The sequence below is a fragment of the Phyllostomus discolor genome, chromosome 5 (assembly GCF_004126475.2).
Source record: "Phyllostomus discolor isolate MPI-MPIP mPhyDis1 chromosome 5, mPhyDis1.pri.v3, whole genome shotgun sequence".
NCBI classification, from domain to species: domain Eukaryota; kingdom Metazoa; phylum Chordata; class Mammalia; order Chiroptera; family Phyllostomidae; genus Phyllostomus; species Phyllostomus discolor.
This window is the reverse complement of record NC_040907.2, coordinates 3,318,760-3,339,964: the sequence shown is the minus strand read 5'-3', so window position 1 is coordinate 3,339,964 and position 21,205 is coordinate 3,318,760. Positions and strand designations below refer to the sequence as shown.

The window sequence follows — 21,205 nt, the reverse complement described above, 5'->3', positions numbered from 1 at the left end:
GCGGGGAAGGACCACCCAGAAGATGGCGTCATCACCGAGGGGGGCATCTGGAGGGAGAAAGAGGCTCCAGAGTGTCCGCTGGGTTTGACGATTTGGGTGACACTGGCCAAGATGGACAGGGAGCACCGGAGAGTGACGGGGACACGTGACAGGAGAGGAAGCGTGTGGACTGCTTTCTTGAGAAGTTCCGCTGTGGAAGCTTAAACAGTGGGGCTACCGATGGAGAGGGAGGCTGGCTGTTCCGGCGCGGGGAGGACACGCCAGAGGGCCTCTGCACGGTAACCTGATGGCCCCAGGGAATGACCGGTCGAGGTGCAGGAGGGTGCGCGACAGCCCCCGGACTGAAGTCCTGCGGAGAGTGGGCTGGGCTCCAGAGCTCCCGGGAACAGGCTGGCCTCGGACAGAGGGAGGGAAGACCCTGCACAGTCCCGTGGCGGTGACGACCAAGGGTGTCGGTGAGAAGGAGGCAGAAAGGATCGGTGGCCCTGAGTCGGTGGAGGACGCTATGGAGCTGTGGGCAGTGTTAGCAGCCCACTTGGGGCTGGTGAGGAAGAGTTTCAGGTACAGGCCTGACTCATTATCCTGTTTTTCTCCAGCAGCACTGAGCTGCGTGGGAGTGGGCAGAGGAGCCCAGAGACGGGCTTCATTCAGGACCGGGGCTGTCCGGCGGCACGACGGGAACAGAGTGGGCAGGGAGGGCGGGGAAGTCAGGTATCGGGAAGGCGGTGATCCCACACTGTGGACTCCCGTAGCTCCAGACAGCGCACGAGGAGTCATTAGGTAATTAGCCGGAGAAGCGAGGGGGAACTGTGGGGAAGGAGCGGGATCCCTGCCAACAGCCGAAACGCTGGTGTGCTCCCGCAGGTGGCCACGATAACGAGGCAGACAGAGGGCCCACGACCTGGCCGGAGGACCCGGGAGCCCCGGCAGCGAGTGGAGCGAGTCCACGCGATGCCTTGCCTCCGGAGGCCACCGCTTGGATGCCCTGCTAGTTCTGAGGCGGGTCCCCTGGAACACAAGTGCCCCAGGCCAGGGTTCTGTTTGGATCGCCCTGTTTCGCCTGGAGCCCAGTGTGCAATAAAGACCACTGAGCACGAACGCTGTTAACCCGTAACGAAGTAAAGACAGAAACCCGGAACCCGAGGCGGGAGAGGATGGCAGCTCTGCACTGCACACAGGGTGCTGCTCTCCACGGCGGCACTGAGTCGTGGCCAGACCACAGCTGGTCCACAAGGAATGAAAGGCTGAAGCTCTGCGCTGACCTCAGAGGTTCGGCCAACCACCCGTGGGGTGCTGGCGGCATCCGACAGGGTGGGGGGGAGTCCTGCAGTGGCCGCTGACAGTGGTCTGGCCACGGACCAGAGGCAACCAGAAACACCATCAGTGCGTTCTGCTTATTTCAACATCACCGGCCTCTCTCTTTCTTCAGCTAGCCCCCCCCCCCATAAACCACGCCTTGGTTTCGCTCTGGGTTCTTCACACAGGCGATCTGTTCCAACACACTCACGTCCCTTCCCTGAGGGTCTTCGCTGACCCTTGGGCTACACCGGGGCTCCCGCCTCACTCTCTCAGAGCCGGGCTCGGCATTTTCCCTCTGTCAGTCATGCCTCTTTTACTCCGGTGCTTGCAGCCCCCACATCCCCACCACATTGCTTCTTCAGCCCACTCCACGGGGCCTCTGCACCGGACACTCCGCTCCCGGGTGCCTAACCCCAGCGCCGACTTCCCCATCCTCACGGCACCAGCTCCCCAGGGGCCTCTGTGGCAGGAAGAACAATGCCTCCACAAAGGCACCCACCTCCGCACACGGATGTCACACGTGCTTCCATCGTCCCTCACCGAGACTGCCGATCTCTACAAACAGCCTCCTAACTAGCCTCTCTGCTCTCTCCATCAGCCACGGAGCAGCCAGAGAAAGGCTTTGGAAACTGAAACATCCATATTCCGCCACTCAGAATCCACACTCCTTCTGTCCGATGACAGCTCAGCGTCCAGCGACTTCAGATTACCCTTCAAGTAAAATCCCAAGTCCTCCTGCCTGCAAGGAACTGCAGGATCCAGCCCCTCCTACCTTGCCTGGCTCACCTACCACACGTTCACTCTGCTCCAGCCACCATGGCTCATTACTGTTCCTCACACCAAACACACCCTGCCTCGGGGCCTCTGCACTTGCTGTCTCCTCCAAACGTCCTCCCTCAACCCTCCGCTAGCCCTCTTCTAGCATTTGGACCTCGGCTCAAATGCCCCTTCCTAAGAAAGGCCTTCCACAACCAACCCACCTGAAGCGCTCCCACCTCAGGATCCTGTTCTATTTTCTTCTTGGCACTCTCTGAAATTCTTACCTACTAGTTGACTTACGTACTGTCTTCCCATCTAAACTGTAAGACCCATCAGAACCAGAACCTATCCATCTGGTACCCTCGTCATGCGTAACCAGTGCCTGGCGCGTACTCGGCCCTCAACAATACGGCTAAACGCGTCAGTGATAGCGTGAAATCCAGGGGACTACGTGTGCTCTGCGGGCAACGTCCATGACGCCACGCGTTGCTGTCAAAAAGGCCTAAGAGGCACACTAGACGCCAGGAGAAGAGCCAGGTTACAAAACCACACGCACAGTAAACCTACTCTGTGTTCAATAAAATACGGGCCTTGTCAGCACAGAAAACCCCCTGAGGACACATCCACCCCCGAGCCAGCTGTTTCTCTCTGTCGAAGGGGGCTCCCGGGAGGTCTGGCCATCGTTCCACCTGTACTGTACAGTGTGACCTGGGGCGGGGCGGGGCGGGGAGCTCCTCCCTCTCCCGGGCTGCTGGCTTCCACAGGGCAAGGGCTTCTCCCCAGAGGCCACCCTGGTTCCCTGCCTGCCCCTCACCCCCACCCCGGACAGGAGTGACTTATCTGGCTGCTGAGTTTGGGGATGTACTAAGCGTGCTCGCTTCAGCCCTCCCTTCCACAGTTTCGGGAAGCTGTGCGAGTGCCAAGAGCACACACTCTGCTCCTCTCCTCCACACCACGAGTTTTTGGGGGGAAGCTCCCACAGATCTGCTTGGAGCTACCAATGACAGCTACTCAGCAGGGCTGTCTTCGCTCAGGGACAAAGTAGCAGCAGCACACTGAAGTGGCAGACCTAAACAGTGACTGTCGCTCAAGTCCTCGAGCATTCATTCAATGGCAGTCACTGAGCGCCCACTGCGTGCCAGGCACTCTCCTGAGCTCCCCAGATACATCGGTAAACAGCGCAGGTGAAGACTTCAGTCCGCGCAGGCCTCACTGTCTGGCAGGGGCAACCAGACAATGCACGGCAAGAAGTGAACTGCGCAGTGTATTAGACGATGATAAATGCTAATTCCCAGACACTTATGTCTCACTACCCTCATTTATGAAATAAAAAATACATAATCATCACACAGCAGGTGCTCTGAATTGCTTGAGAAATGGATTGTTAAAAGTCACTGGAAAATGCTTAAATATAAAAATTTTAATTAATAATAATTAAAGCATTTAACAAAAATGATTCTTAAATAAACCAATTAGAGTTGGGAAGTCTAAATTCTGTTCAACAGTACAAATACAAAATAACACTTTAACAGGCACATTAACAATAGTCTCTGATGCCAGGAAACAGATACTGTTGCTGCAGCAAAGGTGTGTCATGAAAAATGGGAAATGGCTACACTCTGACCTCAATTTTAAAGATCCAGCTTAATTTCAAGCTATTTCATGTATCTTTTCTCAGAACTGGGAAGCAAATGGCATCTTCCCTTTCCTCCAACTCTCTCCTTATTGTTAAGAAGGTAAGTGTAGCTGAGTGTTCTTCCCCTTCTCCTTCTGAAAATGGCCCTCTCTAAATTAGAGCCTCGGCTTCCAAAGGAACAGCTTGCGAAAGCTCCCGGCCCCCGCAAGAACACCCAGCCCTCGGCCCCCCGGGGTGGGACTTTCCCCTGCCCTGCCCTGCCTGCCGCCCACTCGGACCTCCTTAAGAGGGACTACTTCAGTCGTGAACCACACACAGAACAATGGCTCGGCCCTCTGAAAAGCTCCTGGAACTAATCAACGATTCTGCACGGCCCATATATACCAAAGTCTAAAACACTATTAGAAACAGTAAACAAACACAGTGAAGTTGCAGGATACGAAATCAATATACAAAAATCCACTGCTTTCCTATATACTGACAATGAAACTTCAGAAAAAGAAATGAAAAAAAAATTCTTCTGCACTTGCAACTGAAAAAAACCAAATACCTAGGAATAAATAAAGGATGTGAAGGACCTATATACTAAAACCTATAAAACATTATTAAGAGAGACTGAAAAAGATACAATGAAATGGAAAGATATCCTGTGTTCATAAACTGGAAGCATCAACATAGTTAAAACAGCCATGTTACCCAAAGCAATACACAGATTTAATGAAACCCCCATCAAAATCCCAACGTGATTTTTTTAAGCCCTCACCCAAGGACATCCCCACTGATCTGGTGGTGGGGTGGAGAGGAAGGTCAACGTGGGAGAGAAACGTCAGTCAGTCAGCTCCCTTCCGTGCCTGAACAAGGGATCGAACCCTGAACCCAGACATGAGCCCTGACTGGAGATCAAACCCACACCCTTTCGATATACAGGGTAATGCTCCAATCAACGGAGCTGCCCGGACAGGGCCCAATGTCGTTTTTTAAAGAACCAGAACAAAAAAATCACCAGATTTGTATGGAACCACAAGGAGACCCCAAGCAGCCAGAGCAAATCCTGAGAAAAAAAGGATGAAGCAGGAGGTATCACACTACCTGACTTCAGATTACACCACAGAGCTCTGACAACCAAAACAGCATGGTACTGGGAGAAGAACAGACACTGACCAACGGAACAGAACTGAAAGCCCAGAAATAAAACCACAGGAATATGGGCAAACAATTTTTGACAAAGAAGCCAAAAACACATAATGGAGAAAAGAAAGCCTCTTCAATAGACGGTGCTGGGAGAACCGGAAAGCCACATGCAAAGAATGAAACTAGATTACAGCTTGTCCCCTTGTATAAGAATTGATTCAAAATGGATCAAAGACCTAAATATAAGATACGGAACTGTAACAAAGTATATAGAAGAAAACAAAGGCACCAAACTTATGCATCTTGGTCACAGAGAACATTTTATGAATTTGATCCCAAAGGCAAGAGAAGTAAAGGCAAAAATGACTGGGGTTACATCAAACAAAAAGCTTTTGCTCAGCAAAAGAAATCAACAACAAAACAAAAAGGCAACCAACTGAATGCGAGGTGTTATTTGCAAATAACAGCTCAGACAAGGGGCTAGTATCCAAAATTTATTAAGAACTTACACAACTCAACACCAAACAATCCAATTAAAAAATGGGCAAAGGCCCTGCCTGGTGTAGCTCAGTGGATTCAGTGCCCGCCTGCAAACAAAGGGTCGCCAGTTTGATTCCCAGTCAGGGCACACAGCTGGGTTGCAGGCCAGGTCCCCAGTAGGGGGTGCATGAGAGGCAACCACACATTGATGTTTCTCTCCCTCTCTTTCTCCTTCCCTCCCCCTCTCTCTAAAAATAAATAAAATCTTAAAAAAAAAAATTGGGCAAAGAACCTGAACAGACACTTTTCCCAAGACAATACACAAACGGCCATCAGATATATGAAAAGATGTTCAACTTCACCAGCTATTAGGGAAATGCAAATCGAAACCACAATGAGATACTACCTCGCACCTGCTGGAACGGCTGTTACCAACAAGACGGGTGGCAACACCCGTCGGGGAGGTTACGGAGAAAAGGCGCCCTCACTCGCTGCTGCCGGGAATGCAGACCGGTGCAGCCACCGTGGAAAACAGGCTGGCAGTCCCTCCAACGTTAAAACCAGAGCGGCCAAAAGAGCCGGCAGTCCCTCTCCTGGGTACCTACCCGAACACTCAAAACCATTTATCTGCAAAGATGTACAAACCGCGATGTTAGCTGCAGCATTGTCCGCAACGGCCGAAACAAGGAGCCCCCACAGCGCCCTTCCGCAGAGGACTGGACGGCGACGCCGCGGGCATGTCCGCCCTGGGGCGCTCCTCGGCCATCCACCAGGAAAGAGGAAACGCTGCCATTTGAGACAGCATGCGTGCACCTTGAGAGTACCGCTGGAAGTGAAGTAAGTCAGCCAGAAACAGCCAAGGGTCCTATGACTCACTCACATGTGGGTCATAACACTGACACTCAGGCAGACACCAGTATGCTGGCGACCAGAGAGAAGGGGGTAGGGGGTCGCAGAAGACAAGGGGGGCCCAACAAGGGGGGCAGCAGAACACGATCTGCCTGTGGGTGGGGGTACACAATGCAGCACACAGACCGTGCGTCACAGTGGCGCACATCCGAAACCTGCATGACTCTGTTAACCAATGTCGCCCCCATGCATTTAATGTAAAAGTCTACTGTTTTCCTATGTATCAGTAACGAACAAGTGGAATTTGAACTTTAAAACACAATTACTATTTACATTAGTACTGCCCCCAAAATAAACGTAACAAAACATGTATACAAGCCATATGAGGAAAACTGTAAAACCCTGATGAATTAAATCAAAGGACTAGATAAGTGGAGGGATAGTCCATGTTCCTGGACAGGAAGACTCAACACTGTCACAATGTCGGTCCTCCCCAACTTGACCTCCAGATTCAACACGACCCCACTCGAAACCCCAGCAAGGAATGTGGTGGACACCAACCGACTGATTCCAAGTTCACCGGAAGAACAAAAGACCAGCACAGCCAGCTCCACCCTGAACAGGAAGGAGCGACGTCAGGGCACCAACACTCCCTGACTCCCAGACCCACCGCGAAGCCACCCACTCAGGACAGTGTGGAGCCATCCGAAGAGCAGACACACATGTCAGTGGGACAGAACAGAGAGCCCAGAAACGGACCCACGGAGACACAGTCGACTGATCTTTGGACAACAAGCAAAGGCAACGCAATGGAGCAGAGTCCTTTCAACAAACGGTGCTGAACAGCTGGACAGCCACGTGCAAAAGAAGGACTACACACAGACCTTACATGCTGCACGAGAATCAACTCAGAGCAAATCACAGACCTCACCGGAAAACCAAAACTACAAAACTCCCAGAAGACAACACAGGAGAACTAGATGACCCTGGGTATAATGTGACAACACCAATGACACGATCCGTGAAAGAAATAAGGAGTAGCTGGACTTCATTAAAACTAAACCTTTCTGCCTGCGAGGCAGTAGCAAGAGAAGGAGACAACAAGCTACAGACTGGGAGGAAATACCTGCAGAAGACGCAGCTGCTAGAGGGCTATTAGCCGAGACAGACAACGAGCTCCTACAACTGACAGTCAGAAAACAACAGCCCGCCACACGCTTTTCTCACGTCTCAGTCACCCCAGCTCATCAGCCAGGCCTTCTCAACCACCTACAAACGATTTCCCTTCGTGCTTTTTCCTTTCCGTTGTTTTCAAAGCATTAAAACTGGGAAACTTAGATTATTTTTTAGGAACTCCTTTTTAACTGTCAACAGAACTTCTAAGCACCGAGCTGACAGAATCCATCATTGGAAACACTTGGGAGGTGGTGTTGAAGGGGCTGGGAGGAGGGCAGACAGACAGGTAGGCAGGTAGGCAGGTAGAGTTTGGCTATTTTCGGCTATTCGGGCCAAATGGAGGTGGAAAAGAAAGGTGGGTAGAGTGTATCTTTCATGTTACTGCTTTAAAAAAAAATCACAAAAACTGGAACATGCGTCCACACACTTCCACCACTGCCACCATGCCTAAAAGGGGCTCCCCAGATAACAAGACTTTAATCAGTACTTTAGATAAATACCAAACATTAATGCTGCATTCCCTTACGTCTAGGTGCCTGGGGCATGAGAAAAAGACTCTGGAGACCCCCCGACCCCACACAGCCAAAGCACAGCAACGCCTTCCTCGGCCGCACGGGGTGGCAGGGCTGAGACGCAGGCCAAGAGAAGCCCGAGCGCCCTTCCCCAGGCTACTCCTCGCCGAGGCGGCTTCCGCAGGGATCTCGGGAGAAATGCACATCCGCAGGCCCCACCCCGGGCCTAGTGGGCACAAACTCGGGGGTGGAGCCCAGCGACCTGGGTCTTAACTGTCCCTCCTAGATGACTCCAACGCCAGCTCAGCGTGACCACCACCAAACTCAAGGCGGCCAACCTTCCCACGCACGGCCCCCATCGGCCTCAGCGGAGCTTCCGGGACACACCTCTCCTTAGGGGAGTCGCCGCCACCAAGGTCTCCAGCCAGCACTGAAGAGCGCGGGACGCCCGGTCCCGTGCAGCGCACCTGCTGAGTCTGCGCAGGACGCAGTCCCGAGGGCGGAGCTCCCCTCGAGCCCTCCGCCGCCAACGGAGAACAGCGGGGCCCTAGCTGGATCCTCACTCGCCCTCCACCTTCCCAACATGCGAACGATCTCAGGAAACAGCACTGTGTTGAGACCTTGACAACAGAACATCCTGTTCGAATTTCAACTCTAGCACTAGACGGGTCAAAGAAACTTGGGGCAGAGGCCTAGAGAGAGAGCCTGGAGCCCCTGAGGGCACCGACCCGACCGCGGCAGGGGACGGCAGCCCCGGCACTGCCGGGGCAGAAAACGCTGCGGAATCGGAGGACGGCTGTGACGGCTGCACAACTTTGTGTACGCTGGATGGTACACTTGAAAAATCAAAATAAATTAAAGGCTAACTAACAGTAAAATAAATAGATAAACTCCGAAATTAGACCAAAGCCTATCTGTGCTCCCAAACAACTCCAAAGCCAAAACCGCAGAGCTGGGCCGAAGGCAAGCCTTTAAAGGCCTCGAAGCACAGTCCCCAAAGGCTCGCAGAGGGCAGGCCGGCGGGCGTCTCACCCAGCAACACCCAGCTGGCCGCCGCAGAGCCCGACTAGCCGGTTTCTGGCTGCCAGCTCTGTATCTCTTCAAGACATCAGCGACCCTGGAGTTCACCAGGAAAGTCCGAATTTCATGTCCTATCGCCCGAAGAAGGAACACCTGCAACAAACAGACTCGAACACACAAAGTCACTGCTCAGGCCGCCCGGTGAGCACAATCGCCCGAGTCCCCAGCGGGCTCACTGAAGTTGTTCTTGGACTAACGACAAGAACCAGAAGTGAACTTGAGACGAAGTGATACATCTGTGCCAAGGCCTCACGGCAGACTACAGAACGCTTGCTCCACAGAAAGGGTTTCTGCACAGCTCAGTGGGGGAGGGGCGGCATAGCCACGGGGCACAGGGCACGCCGCGTGCCAAGTTCAAAGGAACCTGCTTGAGAATCACTGGGTGTTATATTCACGCTGCAAGACACAATTTAATTTTGAAGCAGCATCACCCACGGTATTTAATTAATGTCGATATAAATTTTATTAGCTTTGTGATTTCTTTTCATGTACCGTACATATCTGAGTTTTATATTTATAGAAGAACTCCAAGAACACAGATACTGAGTTTTTGTGTTTTTACGTATTTCATCCATCCTGCAAATATTTCCTGAACACCAGCTATGGGCCCAGGAGTCCTCTGAGTGCTTCATTCTGAAGTGATACTATAATAAAACAAGTTACACCCAAATGGAGGTGGGTCCACAGGAATCCTCCTCCCTTACAGAACAAGCTCTGTAGCACCTTCTTCCAATTTCATGAGTATCACTCTACTCTCTGCAGGTGACATGTTCTCTCCCTACTGCTCCTCAGAGGCAAACCTGCCTGCACGGACCCCTCCTCACCTGTCAGCCCAACTGCTACAGAATGATGTTTAATGTGAAATCTGCTACCATACATGAAAATCAAAAATCAAATGGTGTCACTCTTAAAACTTGGCTCTCAGTGTTCACATCTGCATTTTCCTCCTCACAGTTGGGCTAACCGTAATTCCTCTGTTGAACTTAGTATGAAGTCGGATGGTGGATCCCAAAATCTCCTCTGGCACTTCAGCCAGAAAAGGGCCGCCTGGCCTCAGAGAATAATCCGGGACCATCCAACAGTCAGCGCCGCCAGAATCTAAAACAAAACAAAGCGCTACCTCAGAGCTAACCACTTTCCGAGTCATCAAGGCTGAAACAGCTTTGCGTGCTTTTTAGTTTAGCTCACATTTTGGAAGTCTGAAAGTCCTCAATGATCCCCCAAAATGTGGGCCTAACTTCCAAAAGATAACATATAAATATACTAGCAAACCCAATCATTAAAAAAATTACATGCCTGCTCTGGCCAGAGTGGCTCAGTTGTGTGGGCATTGTCCAGCAAAGCGAAAGGTCGCTGGTTCGATTCCCAGTCAGGGACACATGCCCAGGGTTGCAGGTTCGGTCTCCTGTCAGGGAGCATATTGACGTTTCTCTCGAACATCAATGTTTCTCTCCCTCTCTTTCTCCCTCCCTTCTCCTCTCTCTAAAAAAAAACTTTAAATTACATCCCTAAACCTATGACTTAAAATCTGTGCTTTTATCCGTTATAGAAAAAGAAAAATTTAAAAATACAAAATGCCCAAAAATATGTCCACTATACAAAAGAAGTGATTAATGGAATTTTTTTAAATGAGGTGGCTTCTTGTTAAAATAGCTTAAATGAAATATAATGTAATAATTCTCATGATCTCAGAGTTCATTTTTTCTTACCTAAATATAACAAGTTGGTAGAAATGTATCAGAATTTAAAAGGGTAATGTTCTCCCTATAAAAGGCATTACAGTACGGGGAGTTTTCCTCTTTGGGCTCCACGGTACGGCTTCAGAGTATTCGGTGTGTATCTGCACTGCTCTCTACACAGGCATTTGTACCAGTGAAAACTGCATTTAATATGAAAATTTCTGAAGCCACCACCAACTAAAGACCTTTGATGAAACTTTAAGATCAGTACAAACTAGAGTTCTATTTTGTTTGCTTGTTCTAGAGAAACGTGGTATTAGAGGAAAAACAAGCAAAAGTAAGAGCATTAACAGTTCAAAACCGCAGCACACAGGAAAAGATCTGAGCAGACTTCAGGGGCATTTGCATCACAAAGGGTCCGCGGGCTGGGCGGCTCGCTGCCCCCGGAGGGGCGCGGGCCTGGCGACTGCGGCGCTATTTTAAGTCAAACAGCGAATTAATGACTAAACAAAAGAAATTTCAGTCCCGACAACACACATGGAGTACTAATATGGGTAATTATGAAGTAGTCATTTGTGCAATCAGAAAGTTACATTAGCATAATTATTTCTGGCTCTGGGCCTTAAAAATATTAACTTAAAATGCAGAAACCTTGTAATAGTTCACCTAATGAAGATGTGAATACCAAACTGATTATAAAGTAAGAACTGGTTCTTTGACAAATGTGCTGTGTTTAATACACTCTTTCTCTCCTGCCCTGAATATAAAAATCAAGCCTAGCCCTCCAGTTACCCAGAGGTACAAAACTTCTACTTCTAATATATTTTCTTCATTATCCAGAGCCCATGTATTAATATTCATTATTAAGAATCAAAAGTGTTTCCCTAAAAGTGTTCACTACTTTTAAAAAAATCATCATGCAGAATACCTTAGGTTTTATGTGTAATACTTAAAAACGCAAATAAAGCAGCCAAATACTTCCAAAAACAAAGATCACCACAGAGCAGAGCCCACCCCACAGGACTAATCCCAGCCCAGGACCCCCCAGTGCCCCGCCCACAGCAGCCGCTCTGCAAGTGTTTGCAGCCAAGGCCACTGTTGCCAGCGCCCTCCTGTCCTTTATCACCTTCAGAGCCTGAGGGAAGGGTGTGTGTGGTGGAGAAAGTGTTATCTCAAGTTGATTTGCTTTTGGATGCGTTTACTTAACCTGCATTCAAGAAGGGAAGGAGATTTCACCTGTGCCGGTGAGCAAGAAAGGTGACAGCAGCTTTCCTCGGCCCTAGGACCGCTCCGATCTTACGACGGTCTCCCTTTTCAGTGACTGGCAGCTTCACCGAACACTGGCATGTGAACCCACAGTACGAATTCGGTACTAACTCTCTTTAGTCCAAAACTGAATCACAGAGTGGTTTTGCCAAGTACGCCAATGTGGTTAAGAGTTCCAGGTCTTTGGTTAAAAGCCTAGATAATACATAATAGAACGACTATTCCTGAGAATTAAAGCAACACACAAATTAAGGTCAGACCAAGACAGGCTCTATCAAGTGTGCTATCTTGACCCAATTATTTAACCACTTTTTCTTCTTTCACTGATTCTAGAGAGAGGGGAAGGGAGGGGGAAAGAGAGGAAGAGAAACTCCAATGTGAGCGAGAAACATCGATCTGCTGCCTCTCGCACGTGCCCCGACTAGGGACCGAACCCACAACCCAGGCATGTGCCCTGACCAGGAATCCAACACAAGACCTTTCAGCTTGCAGGAGACGCCAACCCACTGAGCCACAACAGCCGGAGCTTATTTAACTACTCTTCACCAACACTCCCTCATCTGTCAAAATACTACAAATCCTATAATATTGCTATAAGGCTGAGAAATCATTATGTCCAGTGCTCTGCCACGAGACTAGCGAAGGGCAGGCGCTCCCTAAAGGCGGCACTAACGGGCACGATCTCCCTCTGCCCGCTCAGCAGACACACCACGAAGCTCGGCCTCATCACAAGCACCGCCACACAGGTGTGAGCCGGGGGTGTCTCCGCAGGCCTCTGCAGCGACACTGCCTGGTCGCCGTGAGCGGACCCACAGAAACGCGGTTGGGTACCACACAGCTCCGGAACACAAGCCAACCAGTGCGCGTGGAGGCCACCCCAACACAGCCATCTACGCCAACTCCAGGGACAGAGCCCCCGGCAGTGGCAGTATGGCCACACTTCCCTCCAGGAGCCGACCTCCTGGGCGATTCTGGCGACCGGGACTCCGCCTTCCGTGGGACCACCAGGCCCCAGCGGGACGCCCGCCGGGGGCGCGGGAGTTCGTCTCCTTCGGGTGCTGGCGGCAGGCCGAAGGGTGGGGGGAACCGACGACGCCCAGCCCGCTGGACGGAGTGCGTGCTCCGCGCACAGCAGTGCCGGTCTGCTCCCCTGGTACCCACGCCGGCCAAACAATGAATGGGAGGGGCTTGGGGGGCAGGTGAAAAAGGACGGGGTCAAAAGGCACAAACCGGCAGCTACAGAGGCGTCACGGGAACGAGAAGCGCAGCCTAGAGAACACAGCAGCAGCACTGTGATGACTACGTACGGTGACAGGTGGGTGCCAGACTTACAGGGGGTCACTTCCGAAGGTACGTAAACGTCTAATCACTGTGTGATACACCTGAAACTAACATAATACTGAATGTCAACTGTAACTGAAAAAATTTTTAATACAGTAAGTTTTTAGAATTGTTTTATTTTTTGTTTTTTTTACCAGTACCACGTGACACTCTACAGAATGAATGACTCCTGATCTGAGACTTGTGCTGTCACTCTAAGATTCTCCTATTTTCCCTAAAGCCCAAAACAAACAACAAAAAGCCAAGGTCCTCCGCACAGAAACACGGGCCAGCCTTCCAGCTCATGCTCCCATGCAGTGTGGTTCCGGGTGCTGAGCACACCGGGCCCACGGGGCAGGGTGCTCGCCGAGGCCGCTGCCAGCAGGGCGCCCTCGGCCCCGCCCTCCTCCCTGCACCAGCCGTGGTGAGGCTTGTGCACCACAACCCACATCTCTCAGACCTCAGCTTCACACTTGGCCCATCACAGACAGGGATGCGGGTCCTCTCTCTGGACTTGGACTTGAGTAATGTGTGACCTAAACCAGCAGTTTCCAGGAAGCTATATGCACGAGGGTCCTGGAACAAAATACATAACTTACTTTCCCTTTAATCTCATCCTCTATGAATATTCTTTACTGGGTATTTTATAATGCATCTAAAATATTAAAGTAAAACATGTAAATAATTTAGAGGTAAGTAAACATGTGAGCTCAGTTGAAGGGCTGTGCTCCAAAATTCCAAAGAAGTTTTGAAATCAATAATCTAAATAATCTACCAACTAAATTTCTAACACTGTTACCTCCAGCATTATAAAATTCTTAAGGCCACTGATTTTAATTAAGCAATAGCTGGTTTCAAATATAACTTCAAATTGTAATTAAAATAAATTGCCAACTTCATATAAAATTGAAAAAATACATACCTATTATGTGTTTTAATACATGTCACTAAACTGGAGATGATCTATAATAATACGGTTTCAAATCCATGTTTCAGGGAATACAAAGAAATACACTAAATTTTTAAATAATTCACGACCCAGTTGTGACCTAGTGAATGGCCCCCGAATTATACTATTTTGCTGACAGAGTAACAATCTATTATTAATACTAATTTCCAACATATCCACTTTGTTTTCATATCTTAAATGTTTAAAATAGTTAATAAACGACCGACTAAAACAACAGGCCTCTAAACTAGCTGATGCTTCTCAAAGTGAGTTGAGGGTTCTGCCTGAAGGGGAAATATCATTTATGCAAATAATCAAAACACACATACCTTAAAAGCTATTTACAATCAGCTGAGATGAAGTAACAAAGGTATGAGGTCCTAGTGTTTCAATTGGTAAACCGGGATAAGTAAAGAAACTTTCATCCATATAACCTCTTACAACTCAAACAAAAGCATTCCAAATCAAGAAGTTGGAGCAAAATAATCTTTAAAAAATAAGAGTGAACAGGCACCACTGTCTCCCTGCCGTGTCTTTTAACAAACTGTGTACTCAATACAGGGCGGGGTATTACATGTAACTGAACCTGGAAGTCAGTGTTGAGCCAGCAACACACATCGGTTGTAACAGACTCTGCAAAACCAGTAACCCCAGCCATGGGAATCAAAGGAAGAGAATTCTCCGAGAGACGGACACATACCCAATTCTCACCACCACACTGAGTGAGTATCACCCTAAATTCAAGTATTTAGAGTCCAAACCAAGAAAGATGACAAAGCGCTCTACCCGTAGTAGTAAGACTGCCAGATTAAAATTCACCAAAAAAAGGAAACATCATTCAAGAAGAAAGACTTTTATTCGTTCTAGTTCATCACACTTCTTTCTAGTTGGATGCCAAAAGCAGGGTTTGGCAAAAGTCAGTTTACAGTTGTGAGTACATGAAGCACAGAATTTATTCTTGTGCTATTATTAATTATTGTATTATTTTCCATACGAACAACTGTAAAGCTGCCTTTACAAAGCTGCCTTTGCCCCACCTCACACACCGTCCACTACACAGCCTTCATCCTGAATGAACCGTTAACCTCCACGCCACCTGGCTGCATCCGAGAGCCTGCCCCTCCCAACTCTACCGGGACTTCCCGTCGCCAAGACCCCGCACGTTCCGTGGGCACCGGGCGAACCTCGCCTGCTCGTGGCAACAGAGCACTGAGGCTCCGTGGAGATGCGGGCAGAGTTCACCACCAACGGCAAGGCGCCAAAGCGCAGGGCAACACAGACAGAGGAACTCAGGCTCCCTCGGCAGGTCCCTCAGCGTGCACGTGTCACGGTGCTCGACACACGTGGTTCAGAGACAGTTCAGGGACCACGCTGGTTTCTGTCCAACCCAGATTAAGTATTCTTCTCGTTTACAACTTCCTAGTTCCGTTATTTTGAATTAAAAGCTAATATAAAGTAGTACTGTGCAAAATAACCTAAGAAGTTTGCCCTTCAAGAAAGTATACCCCTAAAAATAGAAATTCATCTACCTCATTAGTGTTCCAACGGTGCCTCTCTTTGGGTAAACTTGAACATTTCGGCAGACATTCAAGCAGCTTTTTCGGTAAAAAGATTTTTACATGACTACTATTGCTGTTCCCATGATCATCTATAAAGAAGAAAACAATAAATTCAGAGAAAATAATAGAGAAAATCTCCTTTTAAGCACACTGGCGAGACCAGAGACAGCGCCCAGGTCAGTCACCGAGAGCCCGGGGCCCCGTCGGGTCTCAGTTAACACGCCCGTCACCCGCTACCAGACGGGCGGGGCGGGGTCTGGTCCGCAGCCCCAAACGAGAGCGAGCTTTCGCTCCCGGCCGAGCTGGCGAGCAGGGGCTGCCCCCAGCAGCTGCCCGTGACCCGAACCTGACATTTAAAGGTTCTTGCACCAGGGTTCCGTGAAGACCATCAAAATTGCAAAATGATTTAACCTCACAAAACCCAGAAATCGTCTATTAACCAGTTGAAAAGTTTTAAACGTTGTTTTCAGGGAAGAAGAATTCTAATAAAATAGGACTATTTTATTCATGAGCTAATACTACTTCATCCCCTAGAATACAAATGAGACTTACCCTTTCAAAAACAAATTACCAATCGTATAGATATAAGGAATTCAAAACCACAGTCAGCTAGGTGATACAAAAGCTGGCCTTTCTAGCCTAAATGAAAAATATACCACTTCAATTAACCCGATTTACATAGACATATCTATATCATTAATGCATTTCATCAAAACGTAACTGCTAAATTAGTGGAAGAAAAATCCATTACTTTCAGACTGGACAGATGTCACACTACCTGATCATCAGCCTCCCTGACACCTTCTAGGAGTGATCATTCCCTTTATCAGGTCATTCGTTTATTTATTTACACATCATTTCCTATTTCATTCCTGTAACAAAGTCCCTTTGCCTGGCTCAGAATTTCTTGACAGTTTTGGCACATTTAGTTCCAACTTTCAAATTACCCACGCCCATTTTTAATTGCTAAACGGAAGCCCCAATGTCCAAAGGGCACGGTGCATAACCAGATACTAAGGAGCAATGCATTAAATGCTAAACACTGAATGTGCCCCAGAAAGTCACGGTTGAAATAGCTTATTCTGATATTAACAAGATAGAACAGAAATACTGAACTCCGAGTCAAGAGTCCAGGATTCAGGCCCAGTTCTGCTACTTACTTACTAATTGTGTGACCTTGGGTAAGTTACTTAATTTCTTCAGTTTTCCTGAATCAAGGAGAATTAGATCATCTCCAATTCCCCTCCAGGCATAAATCCCTGCAGAACTGACTGTCATCCAATGACTACCTATGTACCAATTAAACAGCCTTATGTGGCATCAGGTATTAACAGCGTTAAAAGTGAAATACAAGAACACATTTTTCCAGTCATTTACTATAATGTGGCTTAGCACAGTCTCTTTTTGGAACACGTGAAAAGCATAAAAGAATAAAGAATATTTTCTACCATCACAGTAAAATCCTCTCCAAACATTTTTCACCTGATTTACACATTTCTTCTCAAGGAAAAGATCTTAACAGGAAAATATTGGGCACAGAAATAAAGTCTAAAAAAATTTACTGCATCATATGGAAATATTTTACAGGGAGGAACCTAGCACTGAGTTTTGGCGTAGTAAATCTTGCTTGGTCCATGAACTACACAACCAGCTGAATTATAATGCCCGTCCTCTATTCCTACAAGCAGTATAAAACTCGGAAAACTTCAGAACTGACTGCTTTTAAGAGTCCAAAATTTTAATTTAATAGTAAAATCAAATTCAACTTTCTAAAAAATCTTGCTATGGAACAAAAAAAGAGTGCTCAACTAAGAGAAGTTCCTAGAAAGTTCTGTATTAATTACAGCCGATAAAGCCTGGGTAACTGCATGTGCTCACGCACGCTCCCTGCGAGCCACCCCCTGAGGGAGGGACCGCGGCCCATAAAGTACAGACCACCAGATCACCTGGGCCTCTGCCTCCCCGCCCTTCCCTCTGCCCCTGCCGTGCTCTTGTTCTTATCTGTAAAGTCTCCCAGGATGTGCACAATTCTGAAAGTAGAGGAGAAATTCTAACACACCCATACTCAGTTCAAATGCTCACCAGTTACAGGGTGCCTTTTACCGTAGCAGTGCCCTGCTGGGCACTCACTCAATGGCACATCCGGGACTGTACCCATCTAGTCCTATCACTGAGAGAAAGTACTTAAAACATAATTTCGAATGATAGCAAGAGAATACTAAACCTCAGCTTCGCAGGTTCTAGTCACAACCTGACGTCAATCATCTGCCCTTTGAGCCTCTTCGAGGAACCTGCTGTCTCTGTAACATGTAAAGTGTCCCTATCTGTGTACAGGCATGTCTACTTGTGTGTATGTGTGTGTGCGCACGCATGTGGAAAGGGACAGAGAACTCTTCTCAATCGCACGGGTCCCTGCTGCAGGAGAGCCTTCCGCCTGCCGCTCTGACGTGGGACCAGGCCACGAGACCTGGCCCGAAGGCTCCGGAAGAGCAGGAGGAGGAGGAGGAGGGCTGTGTAAGCACCGCCTCAATCAAGGTTCTAAGTATAGCGCCTTCCGGCAGGCTCGGCCCTGGGTTCAAAAGGAACAGGGGTGTGACAGGCCAATGAGTTCCCCTTAATCAGTTTTTAAACTGTGCTATTCCCAGAATTTTAGGTTCGTGCTGAATATAAATTGGATGTTTTGAAGAAACATAACAACGGGTAATTTTCCCACTGTGCCTTATGAAGATGGCAATTTTAACACTGGGAAAAAGAATATTAGGAACTCAAATAGGCAAAATGTTAAAAGTCTTATTCTCAAACTTCAGCTTTCCCAGTTAAACGTGTGATAAAAAGGAATTCTGCTTTTCCGCTGGAAAAGCCCGGCTCACGCGGCCATGCTGCGCGAAGCTGTGCTGTGTAGTGCAGAGCCGCTTTCTCCTGTCGGGGCTAACCACACGTGAGGGAGCGGTGAGAGGGACGCTCGTGCCGTCTCCAGACCCTCGCCCCGGCACCGGGGGCCGGGACAGCGCCGCGAGAGCGGCGGAGGGCAGTGCGCAGGGCAGGGCGCAGGGCAGGGCGGAGGGCAGGGCGCAGGGCAGGGCAGAGGGCAGTGTGCAGGGCAGGGCGCAGGGCAGGGAGGAGGTCAGTGCACGCTGCGCTGCGCTGCCGTCCGCCGCGCCCCGGGACCGAGCGCAGACAGCGAGGCTCCTCCGCACTGCGAAACGGAAGCGCCAGCCGAGCACCGTGAAACGCTTCATTATCATCATCATCCAGCAGAATATTCATGTGTGGTACACGACTTGAGAAAATTATTTTCTAACCTCCTTCACAATAAAAATAACTTCGTGAGGCTCCTGAAGTTGACAGATGATTGGCCTGGCTGACAGCTATAATTCTAGAGAATGAACCATCCTTCTCAGTCAACCCTCAAATATTTTCCAAATAATCATCTCAGACACATAGTATAATTTAACTAAAACTTTCTAAAACATACAAAAATGCTCATTCACTTAATCAGGCAAAAAAGTAGAATTCTTGTTTTCCTGTTTCACTTCTAAAAACTGAGATTCACATTGCCAAATCCTTCCTTTAAATCCAGAGAAATACCTTTGACCTTTTCCCTGCAACACACTGTTGACTTCTGCAAAGTGGATTGTAACAGTATTAACTCTAACCTGGAAATGATGCACCGTTTTAAGTCATAATTAATAAAAAATAAATAATTTTGGTTCTGTGAATAATTACAAACACTGGCACTCAGTCAAGTTGATTATGATAAATGTCTCAACCAAACTGCTCAAAAGAAGTCAGTATAACAGTGTATCCAATTGCTGGATCTTATTGGGAATGTATTTGATCAACAACTTGGAGTGGTAAAATTAAAAGGAAGCTCTACAATTTTCTGTTTAGCTCTAATTATTATGTGCTTCGATTTAATTAGTAGGATAGGAACTGATTCAGGAAAACATAACCACACACTGTTCCCCTCAAGTCGGCACAGCGCTCGCAGCAGCCAACACTGCACCGCTAATGTGAGACCTTCAATCACCACTCGTCCGAGACAAATATCAATTAAGCACCAGCGATGTGCCAGCGCTGGTATGATTTCTCCTTATCCTTTTCCAAAGAGATTCTCCAAAATGAGTTAAACTCAGCTGTAATTATCCAAAAGATATTTAACATTAAAAAAAAAAAAAAACAAAAAAAATCAGTTTTTCACAGAAAAACATAACTAGTTTTGCCATTTAACAACCCCTTTCCTCTTGAGAGTGTGTGATCATCAAATCTTGCCCTTTCTATTTTTTAGGTGGCCCAGATTTACCCTTTTTTCCTGTCAATTGTATTATCAAATCTCTGGCCCAGGTTTATTTTAGGTCAACTCATAACCCAGGTTCAGTAAACTTCTGTTTATCTGCATTTACATTTCCGGTCTGAAAACGGGTGGGTGGGGGGCAGAGCTCCCCAGGGGGCAGCACGGGAGCCTTGTGGTCAGGCACTTCCACCTGGATTCGGGGGCCCCTCCTGCTTCGTTCCCTTCAGTGCCCACCAGAGCTACCTGTGATCAGGTACATGTACCTTCTACAGCCTCTGGGGGCGCAAGCGTCTGTGGGGCTCTGTGTCCGGCACTCAGGAGGGAGTTCACAGGGCGCTCTCTCACTCAATCCTCACAAGATCCCGTCAGGGCATAACCACCCCCATCTTACGGATGAAGAGCCAGAGGCCAGATTAACTTGCCGGGAATATACAGCTACCAAGTGGCTCAAATGGGATTCACACACGCCCCGCGGCTTCTCCCACGTGGCTCCTACTCTAAGTCCTCTGGAATTTGACACCAGAATTATAGAATCTTTGTTTTGGAATCTAACATTTGCAGAGCGCTTTGAATCCCCCATGTGGGTAAACCTTGGCCGTTTTAATCCTCGCGGAAAGGTTATGAGGGGAGTATTACTGTGCTACCCCCAGAAGGATTAAGTAACTCATCTAAGATCACACAGCAAGTTAAAGGCAGAACCCGGGTCTTCTGAATCCTGCTCACAGGCCACCCCCTGCACTGCAGTCACGGCAACACTCTTGCTGCCAAGCCCACCCCTTCCTGTAAGTCAAAAGCTTTTCGAATCCTACCTTCTAGAGGTGGCACGGTGTTGAGAACACAGTAGGTGCTAGTTCCGCAGAATACACTTTGGGAAACGCTCTAAGGAAACAGAAAATAAAATGTAAAACTAATCTTTGAAAAAGATACACACTGGCTCTTCTGTGGTCTTCCTGCCAAAGATGCACAGCCTGGATCAAACCCCAAGGGAGAACAGTCCACGAGGTGGCTGGCCTGCACTCTTGCAGAGAACCAAGGTCACCGGGTCAGGGACTGAGGGGATGCTGTGCACCGGCAGAGACGGGGGTGACGACCGGGTGCGCCCAGGGCCCCAGCTGGAACGCGCTCTGCGGATGGCACCTCCGGGCCCACCGCGCGCCAGCGGGAGCAGCATCTGGGGGAGAGACGGTGGGGCTGTCTCAGGGTGAGCTTCCCGGTT

At 48.7% G+C, this 21,205-nt stretch overlaps 1 protein-coding gene across 1 annotated transcript in view; it reads right to left on the bottom strand.

Moving 5' to 3' along the window:
• Positions 1 to 21,205, bottom strand: part of CAMTA1 (calmodulin binding transcription activator 1) — a 735,454-nt gene that overhangs the window by 688,701 nt on the left and 25,548 nt on the right. Inside the window, 1 exon segment of the mRNA XM_036025251.1 lies at positions 15,666 to 15,784. Within this exon segment, the coding sequence (XP_035881144.1) occupies positions 15,666 to 15,784 (119 nt within the window).